Source organism: Rhea pennata, chromosome 1 (genome assembly GCF_028389875.1).
Source record: "Rhea pennata isolate bPtePen1 chromosome 1, bPtePen1.pri, whole genome shotgun sequence".
NCBI lineage: Eukaryota > Metazoa > Chordata > Aves > Rheiformes > Rheidae > Rhea > Rhea pennata.
In genome coordinates, this window is record NC_084663.1 from 136,506,405 (window position 1) to 136,518,772 (window position 12,368).

The 12,368-nt window shown below is 38.1% G+C and overlaps 2 protein-coding genes across 6 annotated transcripts in view; one reads left to right on the forward strand and one right to left on the reverse strand.

Annotated features, from left to right (window-relative positions):
• Positions 1-2,663, reverse strand: part of OFD1 (OFD1 centriole and centriolar satellite protein) — a 37,099-nt gene extending 34,436 nt beyond the window's left edge. For 2 of the 5 annotated variants that reach the window (XM_062601013.1, XM_062600998.1), the window contains exons 1-2: positions 2,405-2,577; positions 244-444 (exon numbers count right to left, since the gene is read on the reverse strand). In XM_062601013.1, the coding sequence (XP_062456997.1) occupies positions 244-444; positions 2,405-2,500 (297 nt within the window). In that variant the 5' untranslated portion in view covers positions 2,501-2,577. Of the gene's footprint in view, positions 1-243; positions 445-2,404; positions 2,578-2,637 lie in introns of those variants that run through there. The other 3 variants (XM_062601005.1, XM_062601020.1, XM_062601026.1) reach the window with 3 other exon arrangements.
• Positions 2,664-2,910: 247 nt separating this feature from the next.
• On the forward strand, positions 2,911-8,914 carry TRAPPC2 (trafficking protein particle complex subunit 2). The gene is made up of 5 exons (XM_062601092.1): positions 2,911-2,999; positions 3,718-3,827; positions 5,874-6,016; positions 6,834-6,921; positions 7,618-8,914. The coding sequence occupies exons 2-5, from the start codon at positions 3,735-3,737 to the stop codon at positions 7,714-7,716; spliced, it is 423 nt and encodes a 140-aa protein (XP_062457076.1). The 5' UTR covers positions 2,911-2,999; positions 3,718-3,734; the 3' UTR covers positions 7,717-8,914.
• The last annotated feature ends 3,454 nt before the right edge of the window (positions 8,915-12,368 follow it).

Below are 12,368 nucleotides of genomic sequence, written 5' to 3' on the forward strand. Positions count from 1 at the left end.
TGCCACATAGCAAAAAAGATGGTCACAGCAGACTATGGTTGTGGTTGAAGCAAGCGTGACTTCAAGAGACTCTATGTCTTTCCAAAACAACATCATTAGCTTATTGCCAGCTTAAAAGTATTTGTGAAAATAGCCCTACTCAGAAGCTGCACTGTCACAAAAGGGGGATTTTCCTATTATGCTGAAAGAGGAATATTTGCAAAGCTCCCAGATGTCTTAGAAGAGGTAAATTACTGAGCTTACCTTCTTCTTCTCTAATCCACTTTCTGGAAAGAAAACAGAGAGCGAATACTCATAGCCACATCTCTGCAGATGATCTGCTACCAAACTGTTGGAAGCTATGATCAAAAGTGAGCCATCATCACTTGTAACAGTTTGTGGTTGAAGTTCTCCGCTTAAAATCGGGTGCATTAATTCATGGATTAGCTGGTTTCGGAGCTGTGTCTGGTACAGAAATGTTAACAATAGGTAAATAGAGAAAATGAGGTTTTATTTTTCAAAGACCATGGCAGTCTCACTGTATTTGTATCAGCTGTATTACAATCTATGTAACAGAAAGGGAGGCAGACTAAATTTAGCAAAATTTGGACTGTGCAGGACACCCATGGTTTTCTTCACACTTTCAACATTCACTAATGGTTCTACAGTGATGTTTGACTTTCCTCAAAACATAGGATTGAGAAGAAACAATGGTTTCTGTCAAAAAACTCACATGAATACCATGCCAGTACTCTCCCTCCCCTCAGCTTCATTTTCAGATTACTGCTTTCCTGTTCTCTTTCTCTCTGTATTAAGTGAAGCCCATCTAACATGGCTTCAGTTTCAGGTATGCTTGAAAAACGCACAAGTTCTCTTCTAAGCCTTAAATCAAAAAGCCACTAATTCTGTATCAAAAGTAGCTGGTAAAACAGGAAATGCAGTGTTTTTAATATCATCAATTATTCTGCAGAGAAATAAAGCATACTAATCAAATAATGCCTAGAGGCACTACCAATCACACAAATAAATATCTAGTAAAAATGCAATGTAATGATGTGTGTTCTGATAGAAAAAGAAGTTACCTGAAGTCAGAAAGGAAAAACTATAAGAAGAAATAATAACTTTCATTCTGTAATTATACAGAATGTCTATAGTGTACTACAAAAATGTGACAGAAGTTAGTGTTTTAAGCTGTCAAGAGCAGCTGTGCACATGACAAAGTTCTAAAGTTGACTAAAGAAAGAGTGTGCTACCAAAAATGAGATGAAACAAATAATGCTTACCAAAACTTACCAGGGCTAAATCAAATCAGAATATACTGATAGGTTAGCATGGCTCTTTCTAGATACAGCGTTGGTAACAAAAAGAAATGAATACTCCTGACAGAAGGTTATAATCAGCGCCCTCAGTACCTTCTGCACTTACCCAATTTTAACTAACTTTGACAGTGATAAGGTTGTCTCAAAAATAAGCTGAGATGAGCAATCTCTTACACATCTTGTAACAAAGCACAAATGGAAAAGGGATGGCTAAATCCTTGTCCCTGCTAAGGGAACAGGGATGGGGAGGGGGGAAATCAGTCAGTTGTTACACAATTACCCTTTTTGACAGGAGGTAACAGTTGGCCATTCAGCACATGTCTAGCTCCAGATCAACCAAGGTATGCACTGTTTCCTAACAGCAGAGATAGTCAGAAAAGACCATTGGGAAGTTGAGCATATTCTCATTGGAAGATGCAAGAGTGTTTGCAGGCACCCACAAGAAACCCAACTTCATTAGTTCTTAAGCTCAGCAAAGCAAATAATACATTTTTTAAGATGAATAACCTTCTAGACAAGGAAAATTAAGCAGAAAAAAAATGATGTGAATAGCAAGTCACCTGACAGACTTAGTTAAATCAAACAAGATGAGGAATGGTTCAAGTATTGCAAGTTTGGTATAGCAATCACTAAAGGAAAGAAACAAGCAGTCCTGAGGAAATTTTGGCTATAAGATTAACAGTGGTTTTCTTAAAGAACAGCTTGTGATTTTTTTTTATGTTTTAATGAATTTGACATAAAAAGTAGGAGCTAAAATATCTATGGTAACGAGCAGACTCTGCGATCTAGGAGGTCCTTTCCAACCTGTATGCTCCTCTATTCCTCTCCTTCCTACTTGATGTCCTTCGCAAACACAGAAATTTTAAAGGCCTCATAGAAACTATTAATCTTCCTGGCAAAGACTACGAGACAAATCAACAATGAAAAGCGTTTCTACTTTATGGAAAAACATTCTGTTAGGAAAGCTGAATATGCTTTATGCTACAGTAAAAATAGCATATGGGGAGAATGGAAAACATTTATTAATCAGGAGTTTCACTGACTACTTTCAGTGTCAGCTAGCGCAGCGAGTCATAGACAGCACCCGCTGAAAATAAAACACACACCTTAAGTGTGTCCAATACACCTCGATTCTTAAAAGTCTGGTAGAGTCTTTTCCGGAGCTCATCCTCGGACAGCGCCTCCCGTTGAGCCGAGGACATCCTGCCCTACGGCACCAGAAAGACACCTCACCGACTCCGAGCTCGACCCGCGGGCCGCGCCGCGCACCCAGCGCCCACAGTCCCCGCCCGCCCCCGCCCGCCAGCTCCAGGCGGTTGCCGGCGGCAACCTCGCGCACCTCCAACCGCCGGCTCCCGCTTGCGCTGCTCCGCGGGGCACCCGGGGGCTTCCCGAGGCCGATCGGCCCGAGCCTCCTCCCCCCTTCCCCCCACCCCCCCCGCGCGGAGCCCGCCACCTGCCCCGGCCCCGCCGTCACGGCGCACCCGGCGCCGGCAGCGGCTCTCGCGAATCGGCGCCGGCCGCTCCCGCACCGTTGCGGAGCGCCCCTCGGCAGCTCTCGCGAGAGCTGGCCGCCGCCGCCGCCGCCGCCGCCGGGCGGTACCGCGGCATTGGTCGCGGCGCTGGAGCGTCACGGCGGGTGCGCCGGGAAGAGCGCTTCCGGGTGGCCGTTGGGAGCCGTTGGAGAGCTCGCGCTTCGGGGTAGGCGGCCGGGCCGGGCCCGGGGCGGCCCGCCGGCGGGTGCAGGGTATCTCCTCCCCCCCGCCAGCTCCTCACGGCGGAGCTTGGCCCTCCGTCTGGAGACCGCAGCCCTCGGCAGTAGCGGGCGGTGTTGCCGTAGGCCCGAGGGCGTGGGCGGTGCTCAGGAGGCCGTGGCGCGGCGAGGAGAGCCCTGAGGCGGTGTTTCTTTTCCTCCGGGTAGCCCTGGAGTCGCTAGGGATGGGGCCGGGCCGCGGCGCCTCGGGTAGCGGCCAGGCCTGTCCCACGCTGCGCGGCAGGGCGATGTACGCCCAGAGAGCGGCGGAGCTCTTCATCTCCGTCCGTTCCCCTTTTTACTGATGGTATGGAGGACCCCCAGGAGGAAAAAGATGATAATTTTAGGAGACAGATTTACGACATTATTTCACATGATCAGTACCATCTAAGTCACTGGGAGTGCTGTCAGTAGATAAACTGACTCATCATTTCCAGAATAAGTCTTTAGGTAGTAGTAATTGGAATTATTTCCTGATGATGATAGGCTCTCCAGTTATTTTTCTCTTTTTTTTAAAGTATACCTGCCAGGGTGAATGATTATCAGTTTTTAATCGACAGTAAATGTGAATAGGAAGTGTGTTGGCTGATATTTAGGAGGACCTTGAGATGCACTAAGAGTTTGTATGTAGCATCATTAGTAAAGCGTGTGTATCTTTTTCTTAAGAAACATTATTTTGAAGAATGTCTGGAAGCTTCTACTTTGTAATTGTGGGTCATCATGATAATCCCATATTTGAAATGGAATTTCTACCTCCTGGAAAAGTAGAAACCAAGGTGCGTGTATGTGTGAATTGTTTTTCCCTGTACTGCTCTGTGACATAATTATGGTGCGTTCTCTTTGATAATTTTACAGTGTATTGGAAACAAACAAAATGTTGTCAAAAGTCATATTAGTATCCACTATCTTGTGTTTTTTTACAGAAACTTAGTAATAGGGAGCAGAACTCTGGAGGAGTGAGTCTTCTAAAATTTCTCACCAGATCGTACTAGTCTCCATGAACATAGCTTCCTTATATACCCTAGTGCTGTATTGTGAAGTTTATATGCTAGTCATGCCTCAATCATTACTGCTAGTTTATAGTGCCTTTATTGTGATTGTTCTTTATCTAATACTGCTTAATGTAATTACCTCTTTTAGTGCATCTGTACACAGTAATAAGGAAAAGTTAGGGGTATAAATTTGAAAGCTGTATTTTATTCTTTTAAATATTTATGATACAAAAAAATCTACCATTTAACATTTATTTAGTATTCATGGTTCCTTTCCAGTAAGGCAATTTTAAAACATGTATTGATATGGATTTGAGAGTATGAGAAATGTATGACTATTCAATATGTAGTTGGAAGAGAACAAATCTATTAATTGTCATATTGCATCAAAGAATTAGTAGACTTTAGAATGAAAGTGGATGCCTCTATCAAAAAATGGAAGTATGTGCTGTCACTGATATAAATAGCATGAGTTCATCTATATTTTGAACTAGTGTTCTGTAAAAGAACATAAGATTTTTCAGGTTAGACTTGGTATGGGAATGTTTTGGATAGTGGAAGAAAACATTTTCTGCATTGTGCTCATGAAAATAGCTTGACTCAGGTAAGTTTCTTGTCTGATTGAAGATTTAGTACTAAATTTACTCCTAAGAGAGACTAAACTCTGTATGTACTGAAAAACTAGTAGGGATTGGCAACTATCACTCTTGTTTCTGAGATGCATCATTTAAGAGTGAATTCACTGCAGATTCACAGCATCCTGAAGTAAACATCTTGTATGTACATGTAAATCAGCACAAGCTTTTGCTCTTTAAACTTTACAGCTTAGTCTATTGCTCAGTATGTTTTAATGGAATTGGCAAGGCTGTTAATACTCTGAGTCAGACTTGATTTGGGGGAAGAATATAGTGCACTGCAAAGTATGAGAGCAGCATTAATAGTATGTTGTACAGTATTGTACAAGGACAATATTACAAGAAACTATGCAAGACTACTCACACTTCCAGTCTAATAGAAGCTTATAGAATGATTTAAGCCCATGTTTCTTTTTAGCGGATGTCTGCTAATGTGCTGGTTCTATTAAGTGAACTTTTCCCTATACAAGTTATTCTAGTATCAAGGCCAAGCACTGTTTACTGTATGAAGGCCATTACTGTATATTTTATAAAGAGATGCAACTTACATCTACTGGAGATATACGTAATACCAGTTGTAGGACTTTTTTTCTGACTGCTGTGCCCTTTGGCCGGAGCGGGTAGGGGAAGAAGCCCCAAAACAAACAAACAAACAAAAATCCTGTGTTTCTAGGCAAATCTGAAAAAAAGAGAATCTTTCACTGATAATGCTATCAATATATCTGTCCTCTGTGTTTTTATTTTGCCTTCCTCTCCCCTACATTTTACATATTTTAACTCATAGTTCAGTTTTGGTCAAATCTGGTACAGAAGTTATGGTCTAAAATATCCTAAATTGCATAAATTTCAGAAAAGCAGATGACTGCCATGCAGGAAAAATACCTTATCTGGTAAACTTTGGTGATTCCACATGTGAAGTCGTTGATATGTAAATGCACAGGTAACAGGCTTTATTGTTTTTACTGTTCACAAGACTGTTTTGGTGATGCTTCACCTTTTTTGAATCTTGAAACCAAAAATTGTGACTACATGTTATACTAGTTAAGTTAATCAAAAGATGCTCATATGTGGCAGAAAAGAAGGATGTATAGAACCTCGTGTAACTTGAGCACTAGTTGTTCAGCAGCTTGAGCAAATTATCATTTGGATTTAACTCCTTGAATTACTAATCATCTGTTTTCTGAAAATGTATTAGGATGATCATCGCCATCTCAACCAGTTCATTGCCCATGCTGCTCTTGACCTAGTAGATGAGAACATGTGGCTTTCTAACAACATGTATCTGAAGACTGTGGACAAATTTAATGAATGGTTTGTTTCTGCTTTTGTCACAGCTGGACATATCCTTCCTTCCCTCATCTCTCTCCCTGTAATTATGAAGCTTTTTGCCAGAAAGTGAAAAATTAGATGAAGTGACTTTGAAACAGATCTCTGCTAGTTTCAGCTATTTTGTTAGAGAGTCACAAACTTCAGGAGGAAGTAAGTTGGGAGGCACAAAAGTTACTGCATATTGGAATTAATTAGAAAGATGGATGTTTCCTTTTGGAGGAGCTGAAATAGCCAGATGAAATGTGAGGATTATATGAAGTAAAGGAAAGAGGAATGAGAGGGGAATGGTATGAGAGGGTCTGTGCAAGCTTTTCTACTTCCATCCATTTGATAGTGCTAAAGAGGAAAAGCAGGGATAAACATGTGTGGTCCCCCACATTCTGAAAATACAAGTATCAAAGCTTGATCTTACAAAAATATGAAGGTGTTCATTGTGAAACAGTTGTTATTTACAGCAAATAATCTTGAATGTCACTGTAATTTCAGGGATATGGGGCAAAAGTTGCTGAGAAGGTCATTCCAATTCAGAATGGTCTGTCTTTAAAAAGAATAAGCTTGAATGCAGAGGTGATTCATTTTGTTTTCAAATGGGGGAATTTTTAAATGTAGATGGAAATGTAATGCTTTCTAAATTTAGTGCTTCAGTTATTTCTTTAAATGCTTCCTCCCATGGAATGGCTGTTATTTTACGTACAGCTAAATATTTTACATATGTGCAGAATTAGGTGTAAATGTTTATCTCAAAGATGTTTTAAATCTTGTCTTTTTTATTTGTAAAATTACTTGGAGAGATATTGATGAAAGTTAAAATTTCCTTAATTGCTTTACATATGAGATTTATAATGCTTCATGATGTAAGGCAAGAAGATGGAATTAAGAACTTCTTTAATGATGTCTATGACTTGTATATAAAGGTAAGAACCAACTTCTTATGAACTCACAGTAATACTTTTAAGTGTGTTCTGTTGTACATGTTTAAACATGCCTATATTACCATGTTTTCTTATCCTGGCCAATGTAAGGGAAAAAGCACCCATGCTGTTACAGTAGCCAGAGTTGATAATGTGTGACATAAATGCTGTATACACAGTTTAACAAAATAGATTTTTTAAAATCATTTATAAATTATGCCACTTCAGATTTTCATTTTAGTCCACTTATTTGGGGTAGCATTTTGTCACTTATGGTGAGAATGAAAGCAAATGACTGTTCTACAGAACAGTGTGGGAAAAAAAATGCATCTCTTGAGCAGGAGTAAACGATGTTTTCACAACTGGGCTATGTTTCCACTAGATGGAGCAACTACAAACACTGATTTCAAGATGCCCATCTTAGCCTCCTACCAAGACTCAAAAGGTGCTACTTTTTTTTTAAAACAGAAGTTTCCACCAGTGTCATGATGGATTATGTCTTAGAATATGTGCAAAATCATCCCTTAGTAAAATATGTAGGGAGAACATAAGAGCAAGTGACTTGAAAGTCAGTATTTAAGTGTTCTGTGCTCTTAAATAGCACTAAATAGACTGAAAGCTAATACTAGTTGTCAGTTGAAATACTTGTTTTCAGTTCTAGACATTGTGTATATTTATGAGTTTTTCTTCTTTCCTCAGTTTGCAATGAATCCATTTTATGAACCCAATTCTCCTATTCGATCAAGTGCCTTTGAAAGGAAAGTGCAGTTCCTTGGGAAGAAACACCTTTTAAGCTGAATAAATAACTTTTCCTAAGTCAGTGCTTTTTTGTACTTTTCTGATTATTTGAACTGTAGTATTTTTTGGTTAGCATGCCTGACGCTTATCTTTCTGAACACTGATAAATTGGATGCTGAAGATGGTTTTTTGCTGATACAAACAAAAACAACCTAGCTTCTCCGGTGAAAAGAAGATGTAGTTTCCATTTATAGCTTACGAAAATTAAGTTTTAAAATGTCAGGCTGAGTAGGTACGCTTTGGGACATATGGGTGTCAATGTATATGCAAAATTTAAGCCTCTTTATAGAGGGTGGAAGAAAATTTGTTCTAAACACAAAAGATGTCTTTAATTCATGTGATCTAACGTGAGCAAAAAGGAATTTTTGACTGTTTGGCCTAAATGCTTAATTTTGCTATAAAGCTTTCTACTTACAGTCTTTAGATAGAAAACTTACTCTGAAAAACAACAGACTAATTTTACCTGTCATGGTATTAAATCAGTTCTATATCAATATTGTAAAATATGTAAAGTGCTAAGTATAAAGGAATGAGAAGGGTGTCAGAAAAAGCTCTGCAGTTTTCTGTAGTCTTTTAGCAAGTTCTAAAGCTTGAAATTGCAAATTACCAGATGTTTAGTGCAATACATACTTAGCTGCAGTGTTGTATCGATGAAATGAGTGAATAAAGTAGACAGAAACAGTTTGGTTTCCTCTGACTTTCAATCTAATTCACAGTAGAAAAAATGCTAATGTACATATTGAGATCCATCTTTACTGTGAAATTCCATTTGCTGAGGTTCCAAAAAGCATTATTTCATTATGAATTGTGGTTAAGGACTTCTTTGCAAAACTTAACATTATTTTGAAATAGTAATTTAGCAAACATCTAACTTTCATTCATTGTACATTTTTTTTAAAAAAGTCTTTTCTTTTTCCAGCAAAACTGTATAAACTGTTTTCTTGCACCTTTTGTTTTGAGATATTTAAAGTAATTTCTAAAGGAAGTAGCAAGCTGTTCTAGAAGGTATATTTTGCATAGTCTGTATGCACTACTTTAAAAAACCATGTGACTAGGTGTTTCGAATGTATAGTTAGTTATTATCTTTGTAATGTATGCTTCCTCCTAAATTGTCACTGTAAAATATGCCATGAAAAAAACAGTAAGATTATATGTAAAATCCAGATATTTACCTTAAATAAAATGTGATATGATGAGGTATGGGTGCCTGTTGAGTGTACTTGAAATGATTTAGGAGAAAAGTAGATGGCCATTGGCTACCTTTTATTGGAGGGATAGAAAGTGAAGATGGGAATACTTCTCTGTAGTAGTATTTCATAAAACTGCATCATTCCACACTTTGATAGTGTCATCTAATCTCATGTAAATCAACTGGTTCTTGGTAGGTACATACATTATATCAGGAGAAACACACCTGAGGTAAGGCATTCTTATTTAGACAGTAGGAGCCATTTAGGTGGAGCCCTTATGCTGTTTCTGCTGCTTCCCCCAATATGGCAGTAAGTGTACTTTCACTTAAATATTGACATATACAATATTTTAAGTTTCTTAATTAGACATTATTAGCTGTTTGAAAGTAAGAATTACCATACTTGCAGGAATCTATGAGTGAGAAAGTTAAGAGAACAACCTTTTAATTCAGTAGCAGCTGATTAGAAAAATACTAATCAATACTAAATAGTAAAGGTCCACTGAGGAAATACTAATGTTAAATAGTCATTCAGATGATAATGAGAAGGTAAAAATAAAGGATTAGTGCTGAGAGTTTCTGTCACTTAAACCAGGATAATTGCATTCTTTGCTGTCATTAGAGTAGGGATTTTTAATAAAATGAAAGTGAATCTCCTAAGAACAGGTATCATTTGCCTAATTGCCTTCTGCCTTCTGCCAGTTATTTTCCTCTGAAACTAGGAACTGTAAACAGGAAGGTAGGTCCTATAAGCTTTAATGAAGATGGGCTATCAGTGACCATGAAGGGGAAGAAACTTTATCTTAGGAATTTCCAAGAGACTAGGTTAGGTCTCTTGGATTTTCCAGTACACAGAGTGCTTAGTGTTTTGTGTTAGCATTCTTTCATCTTACTGCAGAAAGTGACATCTGGAAGCAACAGGGGGAGGACTTAAGTCACAAGTGTGCTGTAGCTATGAAATACATAGTTCTATCATGCATCAGGCAGTATACTTCCAGCAACCTGAAGGTCAGTGGGCAGGGCAGAAGACAGACCCCCTTTCCAAGAATTAAGTACATATCCAAGCTCAGAGGCTCAGACATACAAATTCAAATGAAGGCACTTAATTGCAGAAACTACAAGAAAGTAGTAGATAATCTATATTATGAAATAAAATAAAAAAACCCATAAGTTAAATTGCTCTATAACACACACACAAAAAGAAGTGACAGCAAGCTAAGAGTATGAACCAGCCTTAACAAAACCAAGCTGGAAATACAGTTCCTAGAGTCAACTTCCAGCAAGGTTCTGTTATTAAGGAATCTGTCCTAGTTAACTGAGTCAACTTAGAACTAGATCAGTCTGAGCAACTATACAGCCACTAAAATAAGGAGCAGACTGGTTCTCACAGCAGTCTTGTGCTCCTAGCATCTATGTACTATGTTGTAACATAAGCTGTTAGCATATGTCCTAACTCTTGTACACTGAAGTTTAGGCAGAAATGCAGTCTCTTTCCCTCATCCCTGTTTTGAGTCTGTTTTAATGCAAAGAGATTGGTGAAAGCTATTTGCATGACACTTTTTACTTTCAGGTTCCTTTTTTGAGTATGTTCTACCAGAACTGCTTCTCTAATAACTTTCTTGCTCCTCTTAAGGGATCTGGAATTTTGCATATGTAACTTGTAGTATGCTTTATGTCACTTCACAGAACCCTAACTGTTGCTAACAAGACCCCTAATACTTCAGCTACATTAATAGTGGAATTGAAAAATAAGCCAGAAGTACCTGCCTTATCTCCATATTGAATCATAGATGCTAAGCCTTCACAAAGAGTAGGAGTGCATATTTATTATTTAAAAATTATGAAGCGCTTTTTGGAGTTATCCATATCTGCTTCTCAGAATTTACTCCTCCTCTCTCCTATTTCTTTCAAGTACTCAGTCTCCCTCGCAGTATTGTTGTATTTGCTGCAGCCGTTCCTAGGGCACAAGTAATAAAAAAACCTTAATATAATGCAAATGTATTAAACCTACTACTTCTTAGTTTGCAGACTTAGTAACTGTGACATTATATAGAAAGGAAACGAAGGGCAAAACACGGTCAAGGACTGCTAGGCACAGGAAAATCACATCAATCTTTCCAAGTTTTACAGTAGTTCTCATCCTTAATCTGTTTCCTTTTAGCTCACTGACTTGAGTTACATCTACACTACCCAAATCATACTACCTTTATCTATTATTATTTTCTTGTAACCTTACCTCTGCTAATCTGAAGGTAAAACAGAGCTTTAAGTACTGAAGTATAGGTTTACTTTACAAGAACAATTTCATATTATTTTAGTATTCCCCAAAACAAGCTTTTTATCTCAATGTAAAGTTAGTTGGAAGACTTAAGATTTAAGATTTTCTTTCCTCACAGATCTTTCAGCCATTGACTACAAACCTAAACTAAATATGACATAAGTAGCAGCTCAATCTACCTTTAGCAATTAGGTAGCTATAGCTTAAAAAATAGCTCTGTGGCAGTGTATGTATGTAAAACTGTTAGAATGACAGAAAGTACAATGAGCACAAAGATGTCACTTCTAAGCAAAAGCTTATCTATGGAATAAAATCAGTCCTAGAAAGGTACAAATAAGAGTACCATAAATCCAGAGGGGAGGAAAAAAAGTATATTAAGAGCTATAAGTACAGTTTGTTTTGCAAGCTTTAGTTTCAAATACTTACACCTGGTACAGAGTTTGAACAGATACGAGAAAACTCTTGCAGTTACTATATGTTTAAGAAAGCTTTTCCCATGTTAGGAAAAGAAAGTTGCTCTACAAGAAGTAGAGTCTGCATAGTGAATAACATGGTTTGTCCTATAAGCCTCTGACTTCTGTTTGAAGTCTACAATGTGGGTGCAGGAATGCCTGTTAGCAGTCAGATCACACACTGAAACAAGAGCATATTGTGAATACTATTCTTTTGAGAGCTAACTTTAAACAACTTCTACAAATACTCTACAACTGAACTGCAATGGAGAACCTCAAATATCTGCATTACTTTATAGAGACTATTAAATATGGAACTTCTATTCATCATCCTTTAACAGGTACAGTAATATTAAAGATACTGGAATTTTTAATTCCAGATCCTACAATGGCAAATTAAATAAGGATCAAATTCAGCTCAAATGTTAACTGCTGGCATTTACTTACACTAGAGCTAAAAGTTGTCACAATCACAGTAAGTCAAGAGCTTCCTGAGTTCTCTGTGTATTGCCAATCCTTAGTTTCACAGTACAGAGATTGCCAATAGATACATTCATAGCTCGGGTAAACAGTACCAAGAAATTTCGAATTGAATTGTAAACTAGAAGTCCTCTTACACATTTGTCATAACTTGGATCTCCCAAAGAGCTATTAGAAGCTTTCCAAATAAAGCATATATATTACATAACTAAAATTGTTGCAACTTCAATTACCCATATTTTTACCTGATCAA